The sequence below is a fragment of the Anser brachyrhynchus genome, assembly GCF_964034855.1.
Source record: "Anser brachyrhynchus genome assembly, chromosome: 11".
Lineage (NCBI taxonomy): Eukaryota > Metazoa > Chordata > Aves > Anseriformes > Anatidae > Anser > Anser brachyrhynchus.
The window spans coordinates 943,107-961,485 of NC_137706.1; the positions used below are offsets into that span (position 1 = coordinate 943,107).

Below are 18,379 nucleotides of genomic sequence, written 5' to 3' on the forward strand. Positions count from 1 at the left end.
TAGATACACGATCTGGCAACTGTTACCTGGACATTAAAACTCGTGGAGATAATGGTGGCACCTTCTGCAGCAATGAGATCGGAGTGGGTGTTTCTAAGGCCTCCTGTTGCTGCTCTCTGGGCAGAGCTTGGGGAGTTCCCTGTGAACAGTGCCCACCTGTGAACACAAGTAAGTCAGCTTTCCTGGGTTAGACACAACAATACAACGTGATCATTTACTGTATACCTGCAGGAAAGAGGTCTTTGAAGAACCTTATCAGCCTTAATCAAAAACTTTAATAGCCTTTCAAAAAGGTTATCTAGACAGAATATTACCACTTTTGAGCAAGTTTGCTGTTACACAAAAACAATTGACATTATGAAATGGAGTAGCAGTTGATGTTATAGAGTAAAATTTAATGTTGATATCCGGTTACTTTACATTTATATTATCTGTAATAATTTGACTAATTTTCAAAGATAATTGTGCTGAAAATGTTTCTGCTATCTTAAGTTCGTAAATCTATTTTGTTTTCAGCTGAATATAAGGTTCTTTGCCCTGGAGGAGAAGGATTCCGACCAAATCCTATTACAGTTATATTAGAGGGTAATGTTTACTTTTTCCTATTTTTACATGCCTAAAATTATTAAACTCTTGAGTGAGTGTTGTTTTTAATGGAAAAATGTAAATGAGATAATGTCTGTGAATTTGTTTGAACAGATATTGATGAATGTCAAGAACTGCCTGGGCTCTGCCAAGGAGGAAAATGTATTAATACATTTGGTAGCTTCCAGTGTCAGTGTCCATCAGGGTACTATTTGAATGAAGAGACTCGAGTATGTGATGGTATGTAGCCTTCACTTAACTAGTCTTCAGCTTTTATTGGTATAAAATGATGACAGATCAACATGTAGCAGAATTGATCTGTCTTTGAAAATGAAAATAAGCAGACCAATGCAGCTTTACAGTGGAAAGTTGGAACAGGTTGAAGTCTTACATTGAGAGAGAGAATTCTTTCTTGACCATGTTGAAATATATGCAAATTTATATTCAAAATAATAAGATTTTTGTCCAAAACAGAAAAAACAACAATTTATATGTAAAATATAGTTTAATAACCAGTTATAAAATAATAGCTGTCCAGTAATGGGTAATAGAATGGTTTATGGGTAGTCAGATAAAGAGCTAACTTGCTCCTTGGTTTCCTGGGTTGGTTACAGTGTCTTTGTGCTTTTTATCCACTGCTTATTTTCTCTCCTATTGATTTCAATGTCCAACTGAAAATATTTGTTGGACTGCAAAACGTTTTTCTTCCCCCAGCACTGTCAGTAGTATATATTCATCATATTGCGTGGAACTATCAGGTTTTACTGGATACAAAACTTCAGGCAACCTCTCAAATCCTTAGATTTCCCAAAGCCCACGCTGTCTTCAGCCTTCCAGACTGTTAATAATGTTAATACAGTACCTATGATGTGCCAGGGACTGCAGAAATACAAAAGATTCAGGTTCTAAATTAAGGCTGAAGCAAAGTGCTTCATCCATATTGTGCTTATGTAGCTCAACAAATGGTTTCCTGTTAAAGAGGAGATCTACCTTTTTATTTTTCCTTAGTGGAGTGTCAAAGATGGTTTAAAATGTTAAGGTTAGTGAACTAATATTGAACTTTTAGGAACCAAGTTGGACTTCTTCTGTTGTTGTTATTTTAGCAAATGTTAGAGCCTCTTGATGAAACTAACATGACATCTTGAGTTGGGAAAGTTGCTCACTTTTCCCAGTCAAAACAGACTTGAACCCTCCAATCAGTCTGTTTTAGCATCATTACTTACTGAGATGGGCACTCCACAGTAAACAGCTTTGGTTCTTGTCTGGATTTGGGAATTCGGAGTGAATGAGATCCTCAAATGCTATTTTTGTGTGGCAATTGCAGAAAACAAATTACTGTCTCTGGGCTGCCTAGACACTTTAGAGTCCCCATCTTCACACCACAGCTGGGCTCTCTGTGGCCACTTGTGCCACAAACTCCTCCATTGTGTGGGCCTTGCTCCACCATGACCTTGTTCAGAGATCCTTCAGCTGTCCTCTGTTAGTACCTTCCAACCTCAGGTGTTACTGAGACATTTTCATTCTTGAAAGCACAATGAGAAAACTGCTGTGGCCACTCACTGCCTTTTTATTCTCTTCTAGATGTGAACGAGTGTGATACACCTGGCATATGTGGACCTGGCACATGTTACAATACTGTTGGGAACTACACCTGCATCTGTCCTCCTGATTACATGCAAGTCAATGGAGGGAACAACTGTATGGGTATGTGTTGTGGGTTTTTTTAAGCTTTATATTCATGCTTTGGGCCAGGGCTTTAGCTGGCACAAACCAGAATTATTCCCCTAAATTTAGTTAAATGAGAGTTAACTAAATAAAAGATCTACCTTCTTTTATTCATCTTATTGCATAAACCAAGGTAGATCACTTTTATTACAGACTTTTTAGTATCTCATTAGAATTTCTCTTTTGATTTGATAATTTATGTGTTCATCCTTTCCAGTTATCACTTCAGCTTTTCAGTTAAAAGCTTCTGCAGGTGAAACACTACTAAAATGATTCAGGCTTCACAGAATGAAATCACAACCTGCGCACAGTTTTTAGGAGGAACCACAAACAATCTCGTGTTTTTCAATTTTAGGCAAAACACCAATACTGAATCCTTTAATGACTCTGATCAGTGTTACAGCAGTGATTAGGACTCTTAAATGTTTGTATTGCAAACAAATCTTCATACTTTTAGAGTAATCTTGTAGGGATACATTTTTATGTAGTATTCTACAGTGCCACAACATCTATTTGACAGGCATCTAAAAAGTATGTATGTGAAGAATAGTTCTTAAACCCTTCAGGTTCACCATCTTCTGTAAGAATTGCTAATGTGTTGGCCTTTTTTTCTTCATTTTCACAGATATGAGAAGAAGTCTGTGCTACAGAAATTACTATGCTGATAACCAAACCTGTGATGGCGAGCTACTCTTTAATATGACCAAGAAAATGTGCTGCTGTTCCTACAACATTGGACGTGCATGGAATAAGCCTTGTGAACAGTGTCCTATACCTAGCACCGGTACTTTTTTGAATTGGGAAGCAATTTGAAAGCCTTGGTAACATGAATACTGTTAGCAGGTGTAACATTGTTAGAGAAAGAGATGCTATGACTTCGTCTGCTCTTGTGTGTCTGAAATGAAGGGATCACTTACCTCTTTTGGCCTGGATGTGATCAGCCCTAGTCACAATGAAGGCATATGTTTAAATCCTTTTGGAGTGGTATGTGTACAGACTGCTGGGCCATGCCTCTTTTGTGACAGTTTCCTTTTCTGGGAGACTTCATGCTGTATAGTTTGATCCATCTCTTGGCAAATGCCTATTATTGATCAAGTACTGAGGCACTGACCGGATTTTTATAGGCATTGCTTCAACAAATATGGTGTGTGCTGTGCCTAGACTGCTGAGGTACCTTGGTCTCTTCTGAGAATGATCTATGTCAAGCAGCTACAATAAGATGTAGCAGTTTCTGGGCTAATTGTATGGGCATACAGTAAACCTCCACATTGACTTAAGACTCTGCAAAGTTGAGCCCAGGATACCCCACTCTGGTTTGAGGTGGTTAGCTACAAGAATAAACTTCCTAGACAATTATTTGGATAACTTCCAACTTATGGTTCAGACTTTTTTAAACTCAGATCTGGACTTGTATGCAGAAACTGTAGTGCACAGAGATAAACATATGCACAGCAAAGCCAGGATGTGAGCCCAAGCCCTCCTCATCTTTTTATGTGCTAATTTCAGTGGCCTTTGAATGAGAACTCAAGTACATACTAAGCATTCACACAGCCTTAGGGAAGCATCTGCATACTTCTACATACCCTGCAGGTGTTGAAAGAGTAAAAGTAGAAATTTCTTTGGGCAAAGGATGTAGTGAATTTTTGACTGTTGATTAATTCAAAATACTGTAATTGCTGCTTTGTTCTCCAATTGTAGATGAATTCTCTACGCTCTGTGGAAGTCAAAGGCCTGGCTTCTTCATTGACATTTATACAGGATTACCAGTTGGTGAGTTGTGATTTCTGTTTTGAACTAAATTCCATACTACCTCTGCCCAAGGAAGGGAGGATGTTTCTTTTCCCAATCATTTCTTTCATGGGAGGAAGAAAAGCCAAACAGTATAATGGAGATCAACCTTCTGTTGAATTTTGAGCCTGCAAGCTTTCCGTATAGCTCCTCCTAGCTAGCAGAAATGATTATTGCTGCTTGTTATTAAGGCAATATAAAGCTCTAAATAAATTATCATCAGGCCTGCGTGAGCAGGGCACAGATACCAAGCCTACAAGGTCTGGGAGTAAGGCCAATCAGCATTTGTTGAGTAGAATTAGGAGTCTTTCCTTGAGACTAAACCAGAGATTTAATCTGACATTTCATACCAGTTCCCCTGTGTATTGGTTTGACAGAAAAATCCTTCTTTCTGTTCAACTGGAATATTTCTCACATATGTTATTGTGTATAACTTTTGAATGGTGAGTAACAAATTGCAAAACAGAAAGAGGGAGAGAATGAGAAATTCAAAGACAAGAATCTGAGTAAACCCTGCTGGGACTCTATTTTGTTTTTATTCACACAAGAATGCAAATAAGAAGCAGATAATGTGCCATATAACAAACAGAGGCAGTATATAGGCAGTAATCAGGTGCTTTAGGATTAAGTTGTTGCTGTGATGCAGTGTTTGGCTAGTTAAATCATGATATTTCTAGTGAAGTGGGGAATATCATTTTCAAAGAAGTTAAACTCTCTCCATTTGGCTCTTCCAAATAACTTCATTGTAACACTCAGAATGACGAGTAGGTTCACCAGTGCTGTGGATGGGAGAAATGAGGAGGGGTGTGCGCTGCGCTCTGCCTTCCCATGTGGCAGGATACGTCTTCGCTACAGAGAAGAGTCAGGATCTGAGGAATCAGGAAACATTTACATTTCCACAGTTTGGAATGACTTGCTATCTGTTGCAGTTGGAAAAGTTCTGATGATCACACGTGCTTGATGATTCTATTAAGGATAAATGCAGGAGGACATGTTCTTCAGCAGAGGATTTTATGAAGTGCCATTTACAAGTATTTAAAAAATAATCCTTCTTGCAGATATTGATGAATGCAGAGAGATTCCTGGAGTGTGTGAAAATGGGATCTGTATAAACATGGTTGGCAGCTTCCGATGCGAGTGTCCTGTGGGTTTCTTCTACAATGACAAGCTACTGATCTGCGAAGGTAGAGTGTTAATATCATTCAGAGAAATGGTATTTCACCAGCTGACAATTCAGACAGTGGCAAATTTGATATACTTGCAAGACATTCTTAGCAAAGGAAATTACTGGTGTCAGTGTAGTAAGTCTACGTTAATTAAGACTTTTATGATTTTTTTTTTGCATAGAAAATACCAGATTTTCCATCAGACATCTTAGGCTTTGGAGGAGCATGAGTCAGCAGTCATGGGAAGAAACATTGTTTTTCACATTTGACAGAAAAGCCAAGACAAGAGTAGTCATCTTGAGTCAAATCACAATAATATTTTTTTATTCCAAGATATTTTTTCTTACGGGACCAAGATTTCTGTAAATAATATAAACACATGACAACTTTTTTTTTTTTTTTGGCCAATTTAAACATTTCCTAACATTGTGTTAGTCATTTTCATGGTGAAACCAAAGACAGTAGTATGAGTTGCTTCATTCCCTGGTGTGGTTTATGACTGCTGACAAAATGGGTACTGCAAAGCAAGGTATTGAGGAGCTTCAAGTACAAGCATGTTCTGTAGGCAGCTTCTAACTGAAATGTTACATTTCTAGGGAAATAATGTTCTCTATTTGCAGCAGCTTTGACAAACCCAAGTGACAATGAGGGTCGTGTTGACTTTGACCCAAGCTTGAATGGATTCAGAGGATAGCCTCTGCTCTGCCATCCAGTGCTGTGGATGCTGTTTAATGAGAATAAAATTGCATTTAAGTGCCCTGCTTCTCTCCCCACTCACCTGCCTTTATTTTTTTTCCAGAATAATATTGATTTATTACAGTCAATATCTATTGTTAGAACATGATTGTGAAAGTCACCTCTCTTAGACTGTGTATTTCTCTAAGAGTGCTATTATACATTTATCTCTTGGTTATACCATCTAACCTATAAAACACCTCTCTCCCTTCCATATTCTGGGAACGAGGGGGCTAGCAGCAATCCATCCACAATAAAATTCTACTTCTGTGATTCCATCTTCAAAGCTTAAAAAACAATCAAATTCAGTTCTAATGCTTTATTTTCACACCTCGTTGCCTCTGACCATGAATTTAACTTGTTCTGTCATATTCTTACTCATACTGTCTTAGTCTGTCTGGGTAACTAGTACGTGAGGTATTGGTCTCTGAGGTGCTGCTGCTGGTAGAAATTGCATGTGGTAGTACAGCTCTCCCAAGTGAGTGTGCTGCCTTCAATATGCAGCCATGCACAGGAAATAATCCAAAACTGAGCTTCCCAAATTGTAAGTACAGACAAATATCACAAAAGGAAAAATTGTCGTTCATGTCCATCTGCTTTTCACACCCTTAAATAAGGAAAACTGTTTTTTTTTTCTTGCCAGAAGTTTTGTGTTGCTGTTTATATTTATATTGAAAGCTGCTAATGTGCAACATGGATCTTGTTTCTGTGTTACGACTGGGGGGATGCGTATAGTCTTCACCTGCAGATCTACGTGGGCATAGCAACTTCCTTATTCTGATCGCAGTCTGACAGAAGTCCATCCAAGTGAAAGGTTGCAACAGTCCTTTCCTGTGCACTCCAACACTTTCAGAAAACCATTATATCAGTCTTCTAAGCAGGAATAAATTTTACAAGTGGAACATACAGATTTGGGACCATTTCAAGGAGACATCTAAATTTAACCAAGTACCTAATTTTTTGAGTATATTGATGTTTTCAGAATTAAAAAGAAATACCTATACTTGATAAGACAATATTCCTTTACACTAAAAACAAAGTGGTTTTCTTGTCTTTCTAGTACCAACTTACCATAACAGTCAAATTCCTTCTTGTATAACAGATATTGATGAATGCCAAAATGGACCAGTATGTCAGCAAAATGCCGAGTGTGTCAACACAGCTGGTAGCTACCGTTGTGACTGTAAACCTGGCTATAGATTCACATCAACCGGACGCTGCACTGGTGAGTACTTGCCTTGTTTGTATGAATGTCTGCAGAAAGTAGTACCTTTTAAAAGAAGTTTAAAAAAGCATTTCTCCTTTTTAGTAAGATGTATTTTTTATACTAGGAGGTGATCTAGGCTCCAAGAACCCTCCTCTTAAAGACTTTTAGGAAATCCCATAAACATTCTGCTAATTCCCGGAAGACTAATGGGCCCATCCTGCAAAGGCATAAATGATAGTTAATCACCTGAGTAGATATTTGTCCTTCACTTTATCCCACCAACTGCAAAGATCTTTCTTTAGTCCATGTCATGTCTGGCTTCGCTACTTCGAGACTAGCTGTTTTCTGACACTAAAAATGCAGTTGCTGACAGAGAGTGCGGTATTTTCCCCTTCGTCTGCATAAAGTCATTTATTTTTATTTTCTGGATGTGTTTTAGCACTTTTTTTTTGCTACTTGTTTTTTCATGAATAAATCACTGCTTGCTGGGGTCTCTGCTGATAAGGTGGACTTATCTGCTAAGCCATATGCAACAACTAACTTAAAAAGCTTTTTGTTAAACTTCCTAACTTTTCTGTGGTTTTAAACTGGCCCTTGAACATTATTTTTAAATAATCCCTGACTGGGACTGTAGTTCCTCTAATCTATTTGGTCTTTCTTCTAATATCATAGTCCAGAGAGGCATTTGTGTTATCTTGATTACTTGAAGAATTGCACAGATTTTAGAGTGCTAGGAGCTAAAGAGCTGTAAATATTATATACGTTTCTGAACAATATAATAATTACAAAGGAAATTGGTAACATTTTCCTTCTGTTTTTGCTTCTGAGTACTTGAGTTTTAGGAAGTGCACTTTTCCCTGCAGTGCAGTTTTTCATTGTTTCATGAGACCCTTGAGGGAGAAGGGTGTAGGGGCAACCTGAACTCTACTATGAGAACTAAAACTTTGTTTTGTAAAGCTATGCAGCGGCACATGTAAATATGCAATATATTCCCAATGTAATTGTTGTTTTTACGTGTTCGACCGTAGTACAGGAAGAGCAAGGGAAGGTTCTGATATGGGTTACAATAACCCAGCATGAATTGGCACAAAAGTAATACTTCCCTGTATTTTGCTCTTATTTTATATTCCGTGAAAATAAAGTTTAACAATTAGAGTCAAAGGTGGTTGATAAACTACTTGATCCAGCAAAGAAAGGAAAATCCTAACTGCTCTGCTGAGAGCAGAGTGCTAAGCACCTTGAAATGCTGGATCAGTCATGCTTCTGCATTAAAAAGGATTACACCCCAGCAGCTTGTATGTTACTGAATCGTAACTAGGTTGTATCATGGTCAACAATGCTATGAGTACTTCATTTATCTTATTATAAAAATAGCATTCTTCTGGTGCTATCTGTTGTGGTATAATGAGTATTTTTTCTTATAAACAGTTAAGACAATTCTGCCTCCCAGTTTTTAAACAGTTCTAATGTTCTTTACTGTGAGGGTGGTCGAACACTGGAACAGGCTTCTTAGAGTGATAGTTGATGCCCATGCCTGTGAGTGTTCAAGAGTCAATTGGATAATGTCCTCATTAATCTGCTTTATCTTCTGGTTCATCCTGAAGTGCTCAGGCAGTTGGACTAGATGACCTTTGAAAGGTCCCTTCCAGCTGAACTGTTCTGTTCTGTTTTATTATTATATTTATTATGTTCTGTTCTATTGTCTGTTTATCGCAAAAGAAGTGATTTTTCCCTGGGACTTTGAATTCACTGTTCACAGAGCACTAAAGAGAGTCATAGTTTTTCTTTCCCTTCCACATTTCTGAGATGAGAGAATTAGGAATTCTTACATCAGCATGTTATCCAGCATTGGTTTCCTTTCTCCTTCCTTTAGATTCTAGTTAGCAGCAGTATCCTTAATAGCATTGGCAGAGCTTAGTTGTCAGTAAATATTCATCCAAAGTTACTAATGGAGCTGATTGATATACAGTAATCCTAGGGATGAGAGCTATCAGGATGGTCCGTGTGCCTAGCAGAGTGTGGAGAACAGACAAAGGAAAACAAGATTTAGCACACGCAGTTCTTTGCATTTAAGAACAACTTCACCCTTACAGTTTTGCAATGCACAGTTTGTTATGAAACTGCATCTTAGACGTTTTGCTTAGATTGTATGTAAAATAAAATTACAGAACACTAAAATCGATTAGATTCCAATACAGGCTTATGGGAGCACATCAATTGCAGTATTTTAGAGCTGCAACAGACAAAATGCCAGGAAGCATACTGAATCAAACCAGCTTTTGTTGGTGGATGAGGTCAACAAAAAGCCCTCATTTGATTCATGTTTCTGATTTGTTATGGAAAAAGTCTGCTGGACAGTAAACATTTTGTTCTTTGACATTTTGTTTCACTTACTATTGATAAAATCCTGCATTCTGCCTGAAAGCATTCATAACAAGAGTAGCAGGAAACAGTTAGCTGTTGAACTAGTGTGATAGATGCCCTGCTATTGTAAGGCAGCAAATCCCATGCTAGCAGGATAGTTTTCCCCATCTCTTTCTGCAATACTATACAGGTGATTGTATGCTTCTGTTGGCAAAATATTTTCTGGCTACATACAGCATAACTCTTCTTGCTGTTTGAGCTTTTGTTGTGATTTATCCTGGCAGGCAGCTAAGTATCACGCAGCCGTTTGCTCACTCCCTGCCCATGGACAGATGGGGGAGAGAATTGGGAAAAAAAAAGAGGGGGAGGAGGAGGGACAGGGGGACTTACAGGTTGAGATAAAGACAGTTCAATGTGACAGAAAAATAATGATAAAAAAATGTACAAAGCAAGTGATGCACAATGTAATTGCTCACCACCCACTGACTGATGCTCAGCCGGACCGTGAGCAGTGGCCTCCCTGCTCCCACTCCCACCTCCCCCAGCCAACCCCCCATCAGTTTTATTGTTCAGAAGGACGCCATACAGTATGGAATATCCCTGTGGCTAGTGTGGATCAGCTGTCCTGGTTGTGTCCCCTCCCAGCTCCTTGGGAGGCAGCCCCAGCCTCTCTGCTGGCAAAGGCAGTGTAAGAAGCTGAGTCCTTGACTCTGTGTAAGCACTGCCCAGCAACAACCAGAGCATCGACATGTTCTCAGCATTATTCTCGTCCTAAATGCAAAACACAGCACCCTACCAGCTATTAGGAAGAATATTAACTCTATTCCAGCTGAATCCAGGACAGCTTATCATGCCTTGTTTGTCTGATTTACAGGACCATCACATTGCATGAGACACAGGTGCTACTTCTACTCATTTTATCTCTGCAGAGTGCCTAGTATTTTAATGCATTTTTATCTTTCTGTAAGCTCAGTGAGAAGAGTGTAGGATTCATTTCAATTTCAGTTTTGTATGATTTCAGTAAGTCAGTTAAGCAAAGTTGCGCTTAACATGGCTAAAAGCAATAAGCTGCTTTCATGAGAAGGATACAAGCTGTGATATAAATATATGTATGTGAGGCTTTCACATCCACTGCGAAATCAATGTAGAACACTCAGAAATCTCCTGACACAATTTCATGTCATTAAATCTGCTTTTCAAATCCAGTGATTTGAAAATCACAATTTAGTGACGTGATTCCCTTTCAGCAAGAATTCGTGTTTCAGCGATATCATTTTTACACTAGATTTTTACAGCTCCACAAATGTTGTAAAGGTAGTTTACAAGCAAATAACCCATTTCCAGAGATTTATTTAGTAATGTTTCTCTTATTAGTAAATTAAAAATACTACTTTAAATTAGAGACCTGCACTGAATTCTAAATATCATGGTTGATGCTAATACATCTTTCCAGCCTTGTAGTTTAGAGGCCTTAACTTTCAATGTGCCTCTTTGTTTTCAGATCGGAACGAATGTCAAGAAATTCCAAATATCTGCAGCCATGGGCAGTGTATTGACACTGTCGGAAGTTTTTACTGTATTTGTCACAATGGGTTCAAGACCAACGATGACAGAACAATGTGTATAGGCAAGTATATCCAATTAAGGTGTACTTAGACTAATGACTATCTTAATGGAAGCCGATCCTCTGTGTCATAAGGAGCGACACTGTAAGAACTGATTGTGAGCCATCTACCACTGGCAATGGTGTGAAAACACCATAGCTGGCAAATGGAGATGATAAGCTGATAATGAAGGAAGAACATCTCATTACTGTAGATAGAACCTCTAAAAATATATATCCTGTCTAATGAACTGTTGATGCCTTCATTTTTCAGGAAAATATTCCTTCCTTTTTAGAATTTTCTGAAGCATTTTGTCTCATTTATTCCTTTGGGCAAGAAATCTAATAGATGAATATTACAATACAGCAACTGTATACAGCCTAATTGTTAATAGAGTAAGTGAAGGATGGATTTCCTGCCAGAAAAGTGCCCTTTTCAGAAACAGAGACATCTTCATAAAGAAGGAAATTCTGTACTTAACCCATTCATAGCTGTTAGTTTAGATCTGTTATGGATAGGATGAGATTTCAGGATGTTTATGATGAAAGATAATTTAGAAACCCTTTGGGAAGGGTGAAATAGATACAAAATAGATTTAGGAGAATAAATTATCATTGGACACTTGATCTATTTTTACAGATGTTGCTATCAAATACATAAACCTGGGTAAAATCTTCCTTTTGGAAGACAGGAAAATCTTTTTTACTTCTATTTGCTCTGTGTTGGCAGTAGATTACTTCTTATGCCTGTGGGATAGCTGCAGGCCTTCCTTTCCCCATTAGAGATGAAAATTCTTGCTGCTTGTTTTTTCTCCTTTGTAGATATCAATGAGTGTGAGAGAGATGCCTGTGGCAATGGAACCTGCAGAAACACTATTGGCTCTTTCAATTGCCGCTGCAATTTGGGGTTCATCCTCTCACACAACAATGACTGCATAGGTAAGGAGTGCTGAGACCAGTTAAGTGTTTCTAAGACTTTCTGCTTCTAATGAAATTAACATTAGTACCATCATCTCTACGGAGTTAAGATTGCACCTTGAATGGTCTGTGTGATTAAAGACAAAAAGCTATTTCTTTGGTCTGAAAAGGCCTCTGATTGTAAACTTCTTGCTTTTCTATAACCACTTAAATGTTTGCTTGTGAAATATGCCATTCCCTTTTTAACTGTCTCTTTGACAATTTTATAACATAGACTAATAGGAGTATTTTTCCCTCACTTGCTTTTTCAACAAGGGTTTATTGATGAATTCTCAGTTACTGTGCGATATGGTGTAAACAGAAATCTTATCTATGCAATTGTACTTGGTGCAGGTATTTCTTATGTATCTTTCAATGTTATTTTAGACGTGGACGAATGTGCAAGTGGAAATGGGATGCTCTGCAGGAATGGTCAGTGTGTGAACACGATTGGATCTTTCCAGTGTCTTTGCAATGATGGCTATGAGGTGGCTCTGGATGGAAGGACTTGTGTTGGTGAGTACTTTCTTTTAGGGTCAAGAAAAGAAAGTGCAACAAACCTTGAAAAGACAATGTTGAGTGAAAAGTGAGGGAGGTCAGAGAGAACTGTCAAAGTGTTGTCGTTATAGCTAGCTGAAGAAAATGATGACAAGTGGATGAAGACATTTCTGCTCCCAGAAGGTTCCACCATTAGTTTGATGGAATCAAGAGTAAAGCATCCTCTACAGCAGATTTGTGGAGATAACATATTTGAAATAATTGCTGTTGTCTTTCTTTCCTTTCAGATGTCAATGAGTGTGCACTGGATCCTGGAAAATGCTCACCGGGCACATGTCAGAACTTGGATGGGTCATTCAGATGCATTTGTCCTCCTGGATATGTCCTGCAAAATGACAGATGTGAAGGTGTGTATAGATCAATCCTTCATCTGTTTGTTTTTCTAGCTACTCACTGTTGTTACCAGTGTTCTCTGCATCTGAACATGGGTAATGTTTATTCTTTTGTGGCAGTATACAGTTCTGAACTGTAGCAACTGGTAAGTCACTTGCTCCTCAGAAAGTCTCACCCAGTTTTATTTGAACCTGAGCTACCTTGTCAGATCCCAAGAAAAATCTGATCCCAGGCTGTTTGGCTGATGGTACATTGCTGAGGCGTACCCACCACATGAGGTTTTGAAAACTAACTGTAGATTTTGTGCCTGGATTTCTCATCCCTCTTTCTGTCTGTTCTTCTATTGACATTTGTGTTTTCAAATCTGTTAGATATCAGTGATGATGTAAGGTTATATTTTATGTTGTACATCTGCCAGTGTAGACATTTTTATTTCTCATCTCTGTAATTACTTTTCTTACAGACATTGATGAGTGTGTGGAACAGCCAGAAATTTGTGCCCTGGGCACATGCAGCAACACACCAGGCAGTTTCAAATGCTTGTGTCCAGAAGGTTTTGTGTTGTCTTCCACAGGAAGGCGATGCCAAGGTAATTTCATTCTTATTTTTTGGCATTTCAGAATTTGTTTTCTGTTTTATAAAAGCCTTGTTAGCTGCCTGTTTCTAATATAATAAGGAGGCTCTGGACTCAAACAGTGTTTTTCACAAGAAAAACATGATAATTCTTCAGCCGTGGCCAGGTTCTGTCTTGCTCTAACATCTGTTTGTCATCAAAGAGAACATTGCAATAAAAGAGGTGAAGATTATGTTAAATGCACCAGGTTAAGTGAGGAAATTATGTTGCCCTGCAGCCCTTTCTTGCACCCCTGGAAGAAATGTTGAGGCTACCTAGATTCTGTATAGACTGTGACATGTTTGACATGGTGTAGAAGCATGAACACAGGAGACTACTGCAGTGCAGTGCTACAAGCAGCATTTCCAGGAATAAGGCTGTTCTTAACCAAATTCTATCAAATTCTACATAGCATTTGTTATATACTATTCCTCTACACAATTGTGTGGATGGAAAAAAGATCAATGCAAGAGGTGTGGCATGGCTGATCAGCACCCATCTGCTTAAAAAAGTCTGAAGCTCCTTTTGGCTTCGGGCATTAGTACATACACTGTTCAGAGGCTAAACCCTGGGCACTGAGACAGGTTAAATGCTGAAAACTGAACATCTAGTAATGAAAAGCCATGGGTTAGTTTATTCTGTGGATAAAGAATAAGCACAGCAAATTAGGGAGTGAGTTATTTTAAATACTTTGGAAATGATTAAATAGATACATCATTAAATGTCCTATACACAGTGTGCACATTGGTAACCGCTGATGAGTAAGACCTCTATAAGGACCTCTGTAGTTATGCTTGGCACATTAACAGTGATGCTTATTGACACCATAGTGAGTTCTTCACTTCACAGTGGGCTAAATGAATCTGTGGAACCTGCAGTAAACATTCATCCAGGTCTCCAAACCACCATGCAGTTTGGCACGGTTACTTGCCTCAACTTCAAGAAAGTAGCATGGCTGTTTTAGCTGTGTTTTTGTAGCTTGTATAAATGAGATTTCTTTACCCTGAGGTTATTGTTCTCTCCAGGTAGGGAAAAACACTAAAAACCAAAAACACAACAAGAAACAAAATCACAAAAAAGAATGCAGCTTTATCTTCTTCTTTATAAAAATAGACCATTGTTTCACATGGAATATTAGAGGAAAATGCATACTTGTGTGAACAAACCTTAAGAACCGTGCTTCTCCCCATCCCCTGAAGAAGACTGTTTTTTTCAAGTATCTCAGGCCAAACAAACTTTTGTTTAAAACTTCCCATTACCTAGGACTTTTGTAAAGTCTGGACACTGCCCAGCATTGATGCTGCAGCCAGAAAACTGGATGAGCAGCTGCCTCCACAACTGGCCTGTTGCTGTTCCCCTGCCAACCCAGGGAGCTGCCAGCTCTCTGCCTGCTGGATGCTTGTGGTCTGTGATCTCAGCCCTACTCCAGCATCCTTGTTATCCAGCTTAAAGGAGTAAAATGTAGTGCCACGGGGCCAGTTTTCTTTGTTGCGTGTACCTCTGGGAAGAATGAGAAAGGAAAGCACAATTGTACATTGCCCCTCAGTTTAACACTACACAGTATTATCATTGCAAGTTTTCTCAAATCTTTTGACTTAAGTGATTCTTACTCATAATGAAATATAAATAAGTCAATGTTTGTTTTTTACGAAGAGGAGTGAAGATAGGAAGGGAGTACAGCCCTTCCATCTCTGCTGGGCAAATGAGAAAATCTTTTCCTTTTCCCTGACTGAGATAGGACACTCTGTCCCATAGCTTTCCTTTACTGGGATGGAAGGAGTCTCTCCCTCATCAGAGCTTCTCCTGTCAGAGGCAATAATGGTCCTTGTTAAATTCAGATGGAATTTGGGTGCTTTGCTGGGGGGCTGTAGGGGGACCTCGGGTAATTTTGCAACTAACTCCTCTAAGTGAAAACTGTGCCAAAGTTAGACTAACTGCACATAACAACAAGTTTTTCTCTGTGCAGATCTGAGAGTGAGTTACTGCTTTACCAAATTTGAAGATGGAAAATGTTCTGTGCCGAAGTCCCGAAACCACTCCAAACAAGAGTGTTGCTGTGCCTTGAAAGGACAAGGGTGGGGAGATCCCTGTGAACTCTGCCCAGAGGAAGCAGATGGTGCGTTGTTGACTAGGTGACCTTAATATCATGATAGCCTTTCAGAACTGAAAGAAGATTGTGATTCTTATAAGAAGAAATTAAGAAAAATATTTTTCCAGAGGTGTTTAATCTTAAAAATTGCCATTGCTATCTCTAAGGTGGATGCCTTTGCGGTCTCAAAAAGCATCTCTTGACCATATTCCATGTTTCCTTATAAGTTTGTTAGTATGATTAGGTGGTGAGTATTTTGCTCTGGAGGTGTCACATACTGCAGTAGGAAAGTAGTAGGCTGTATGTGGAAATACCTGCAAGATGCAAATGGAATTCATCTAATTACAAGTACAGGAAGATGAAATCTAAATTAAAAAAATATAATAATAAAAATAGAATTAGCTCCTCATCTGAACCATCATGTTACATTTTGTGACTTCATGTTATTATTTTAAAAAAGATCTGTCTGGCAGTCTTTTCAATGTGAATGACTTGCAAAAATAGCAGAGAATGACAAAACAGAGGCCCTTATAAAGGAAAGCCTTCCTGGACTGTTGCTAAAGAAATACTTTCTTTTGTGAGTATCCTCTGTAAGACTGTGAGTAACTAAGCATCAAACAACTCAGCAGGCCTTTGTACCATTGTAGTGCAATTTGCTGAACGGACTTTAATTCATACTGACAAATGTGGTTAACAGCATTACTAGTTTCAGGAATACATTAATACAGTTCATTAATATGTCATGTAGATGTTTTGGAGACAATCCACACAAAAACCAAGGGAAGAAAAGAGAAATCAGATGTGCCAGTTGCAGTACTCCTTCTAGGCGTAATGCCTGTGCAAATCTAATTCAGTTGCCCCAGGAGCATTTGAACCAGTCAGCTGGAAAACCATGATATACATCACAACATTTCCTTGAAGTGTCAGCACATAACATTTTTTGCAGTCCAGGCTGCTCTCAAATGATGAGATCAAGGGCATTTTTCTTATCTTTTAAAAGAGAAATGGCATTAACATATCTGAGTGTGAGAAATTTATGTCCTGGCATATTGTGGACACTGGAATTGGTTGTGTTTTCTTTTGTTTTTGTTTTTTTTAAATAAGTACTTGGTTGTTATCTTCGCATGTTCTCCACTGCATGCCATCTAATACAGGCTGGTAAACTCAAGCACATACACGAGTCTCTTTCTGAAGGCTTGGGCAATAGGTGGGTTTTGAGTAGCACAGGGCTGTTTCCCAATCAGAGAGCAGCAGCATGCCAGTCACTTTGTTATTTTCAGTGCAAGTGTGCACCTATATTTTAGCTCAATTTTGTTCAACCTCAGCAAAGGTACACTAATGTATTTCAACTAAAGAAAATATAACATCTGTTGTATAAGATTGGATTTTATTGCTGAACTGTAAACCTCTTTGCAGCCTACTGCAATTTCAAAGGAAAGTTGTATCTTGTGAAGAGTTCTGACCATGGTTAGTAGAGAATAGATGCTCAGCAGTGTTTTGAGATGATTTGAATTACAGTCATGCTCCCATCCATGTGCTCAAGATACAGTTTAGAGAAGAGAGGTAGAAGGCTAGTTTCAATTTGAAAGACCTGTTTTTTTTGTGTGTGTGTGCATGTCAGGCCCGAAAGTAGAGTTTATGAATCTGAAGAGCCTTTGTGATTACAAAACCTTCATTGTAATTTGGTCCAAAAGAGTGGAAATGTATGATTTCTTGTTTACTATAATGTCCAGAATATATTAGGTGATTTGCACAGGTAAGGAACTACATGCCTTCTGCAACAAAAAATTGGGAACGACTCGTTCTCTAAAGATTTACATCATCTTTAAATCTTCAAAAACTGCACAGAAAATCTTGTGGATTTAGAAACTGGGTGGTAACTTCACTCTAAGCTGAACCCAGAAATTATACTCCTAGCCTACGTATAAAAAAGATTATTGCTGCTAACTACTGACTACAAATGAGATCGTATTTTGTTCAGAAAATGTAGGAAGTCTTCAATTTACAATAAAAACGAATGCAGTCACTGGTACTGATACTTTTAAAGTGGAAATACTGCGTTAGTTTACTCCTTAAAGCAAGTTGAACAATGCTAATTATTCACAGGATTTTACATGTATACATACTGGAGATCAGGTGGAACGTAAAGTAAGCATATAGTTTTCACGTGAATATAAGACTAAAGTAAATTATGCATTTTAAATTGTACATACTAAATTTCTGGATCTGAGCATGAGAAGGATGAATTGGTGTGAGTGATTGCATAGCTTATGGCTAATGCTGATCTCTAAGACAGAATTTATCACATGCTTTGAATTTTTTTTTTCTTTCCACAGAGGCATTCAGACAGATTTGTCCATTTGGAATTGGCATCCTTGTTGGACCTGGTGATGCAAGACTGGGTAAGTGCCTGAACTGCACGATGCTAATGCTGTTGTTGTATCAATATGACATTTTCTACCCAAAAGCTATTCTCAGTTTCAGTTGAGAATAATCTCTGCAACTATTTCCAAATACACAATTTTTGGAAACTTCTATAATTCTTTTCATTTATTTATACCAATTTTAAATTCAAGCCTGAATATGTCCTATGTCAGAAATTTAACTTTTAGAGTTAAAAAACCTTTGGCTTTTTAATTTAAGCTGGGCACATTTA

The 18,379-nt window shown here is 38.3% G+C and overlaps 1 protein-coding gene across 3 annotated transcripts in view; it reads left to right on the top strand.

Annotated features, from left to right (window-relative positions):
* The window catches only part of FBN1 (fibrillin 1), a 157,489-nt gene that overhangs the window by 123,530 nt on the left and 15,580 nt on the right, over positions 1 to 18,379 (top strand). For all 3 annotated transcript variants that reach the window (XM_080607904.1, XM_080607905.1, XM_080607906.1), the window contains 15 exons: positions 4 to 168; positions 517 to 585; positions 700 to 825; positions 2,167 to 2,289; positions 2,936 to 3,094; positions 4,009 to 4,080; positions 5,157 to 5,282; positions 7,102 to 7,224; positions 11,072 to 11,197; positions 11,996 to 12,112; positions 12,518 to 12,646; positions 12,916 to 13,035; positions 13,485 to 13,610; positions 15,601 to 15,750; positions 18,060 to 18,125. In XM_080607904.1, the coding sequence (XP_080464030.1) occupies positions 4 to 168; positions 517 to 585; positions 700 to 825; positions 2,167 to 2,289; positions 2,936 to 3,094; positions 4,009 to 4,080; positions 5,157 to 5,282; positions 7,102 to 7,224; positions 11,072 to 11,197; positions 11,996 to 12,112; positions 12,518 to 12,646; positions 12,916 to 13,035; positions 13,485 to 13,610; positions 15,601 to 15,750; positions 18,060 to 18,125 (1,797 nt within the window). The remainder of the gene's footprint in view (positions 1 to 3; positions 169 to 516; positions 586 to 699; positions 826 to 2,166; positions 2,290 to 2,935; positions 3,095 to 4,008; positions 4,081 to 5,156; positions 5,283 to 7,101; positions 7,225 to 11,071; positions 11,198 to 11,995; positions 12,113 to 12,517; positions 12,647 to 12,915; positions 13,036 to 13,484; positions 13,611 to 15,600; positions 15,751 to 18,059; positions 18,126 to 18,379) is intronic.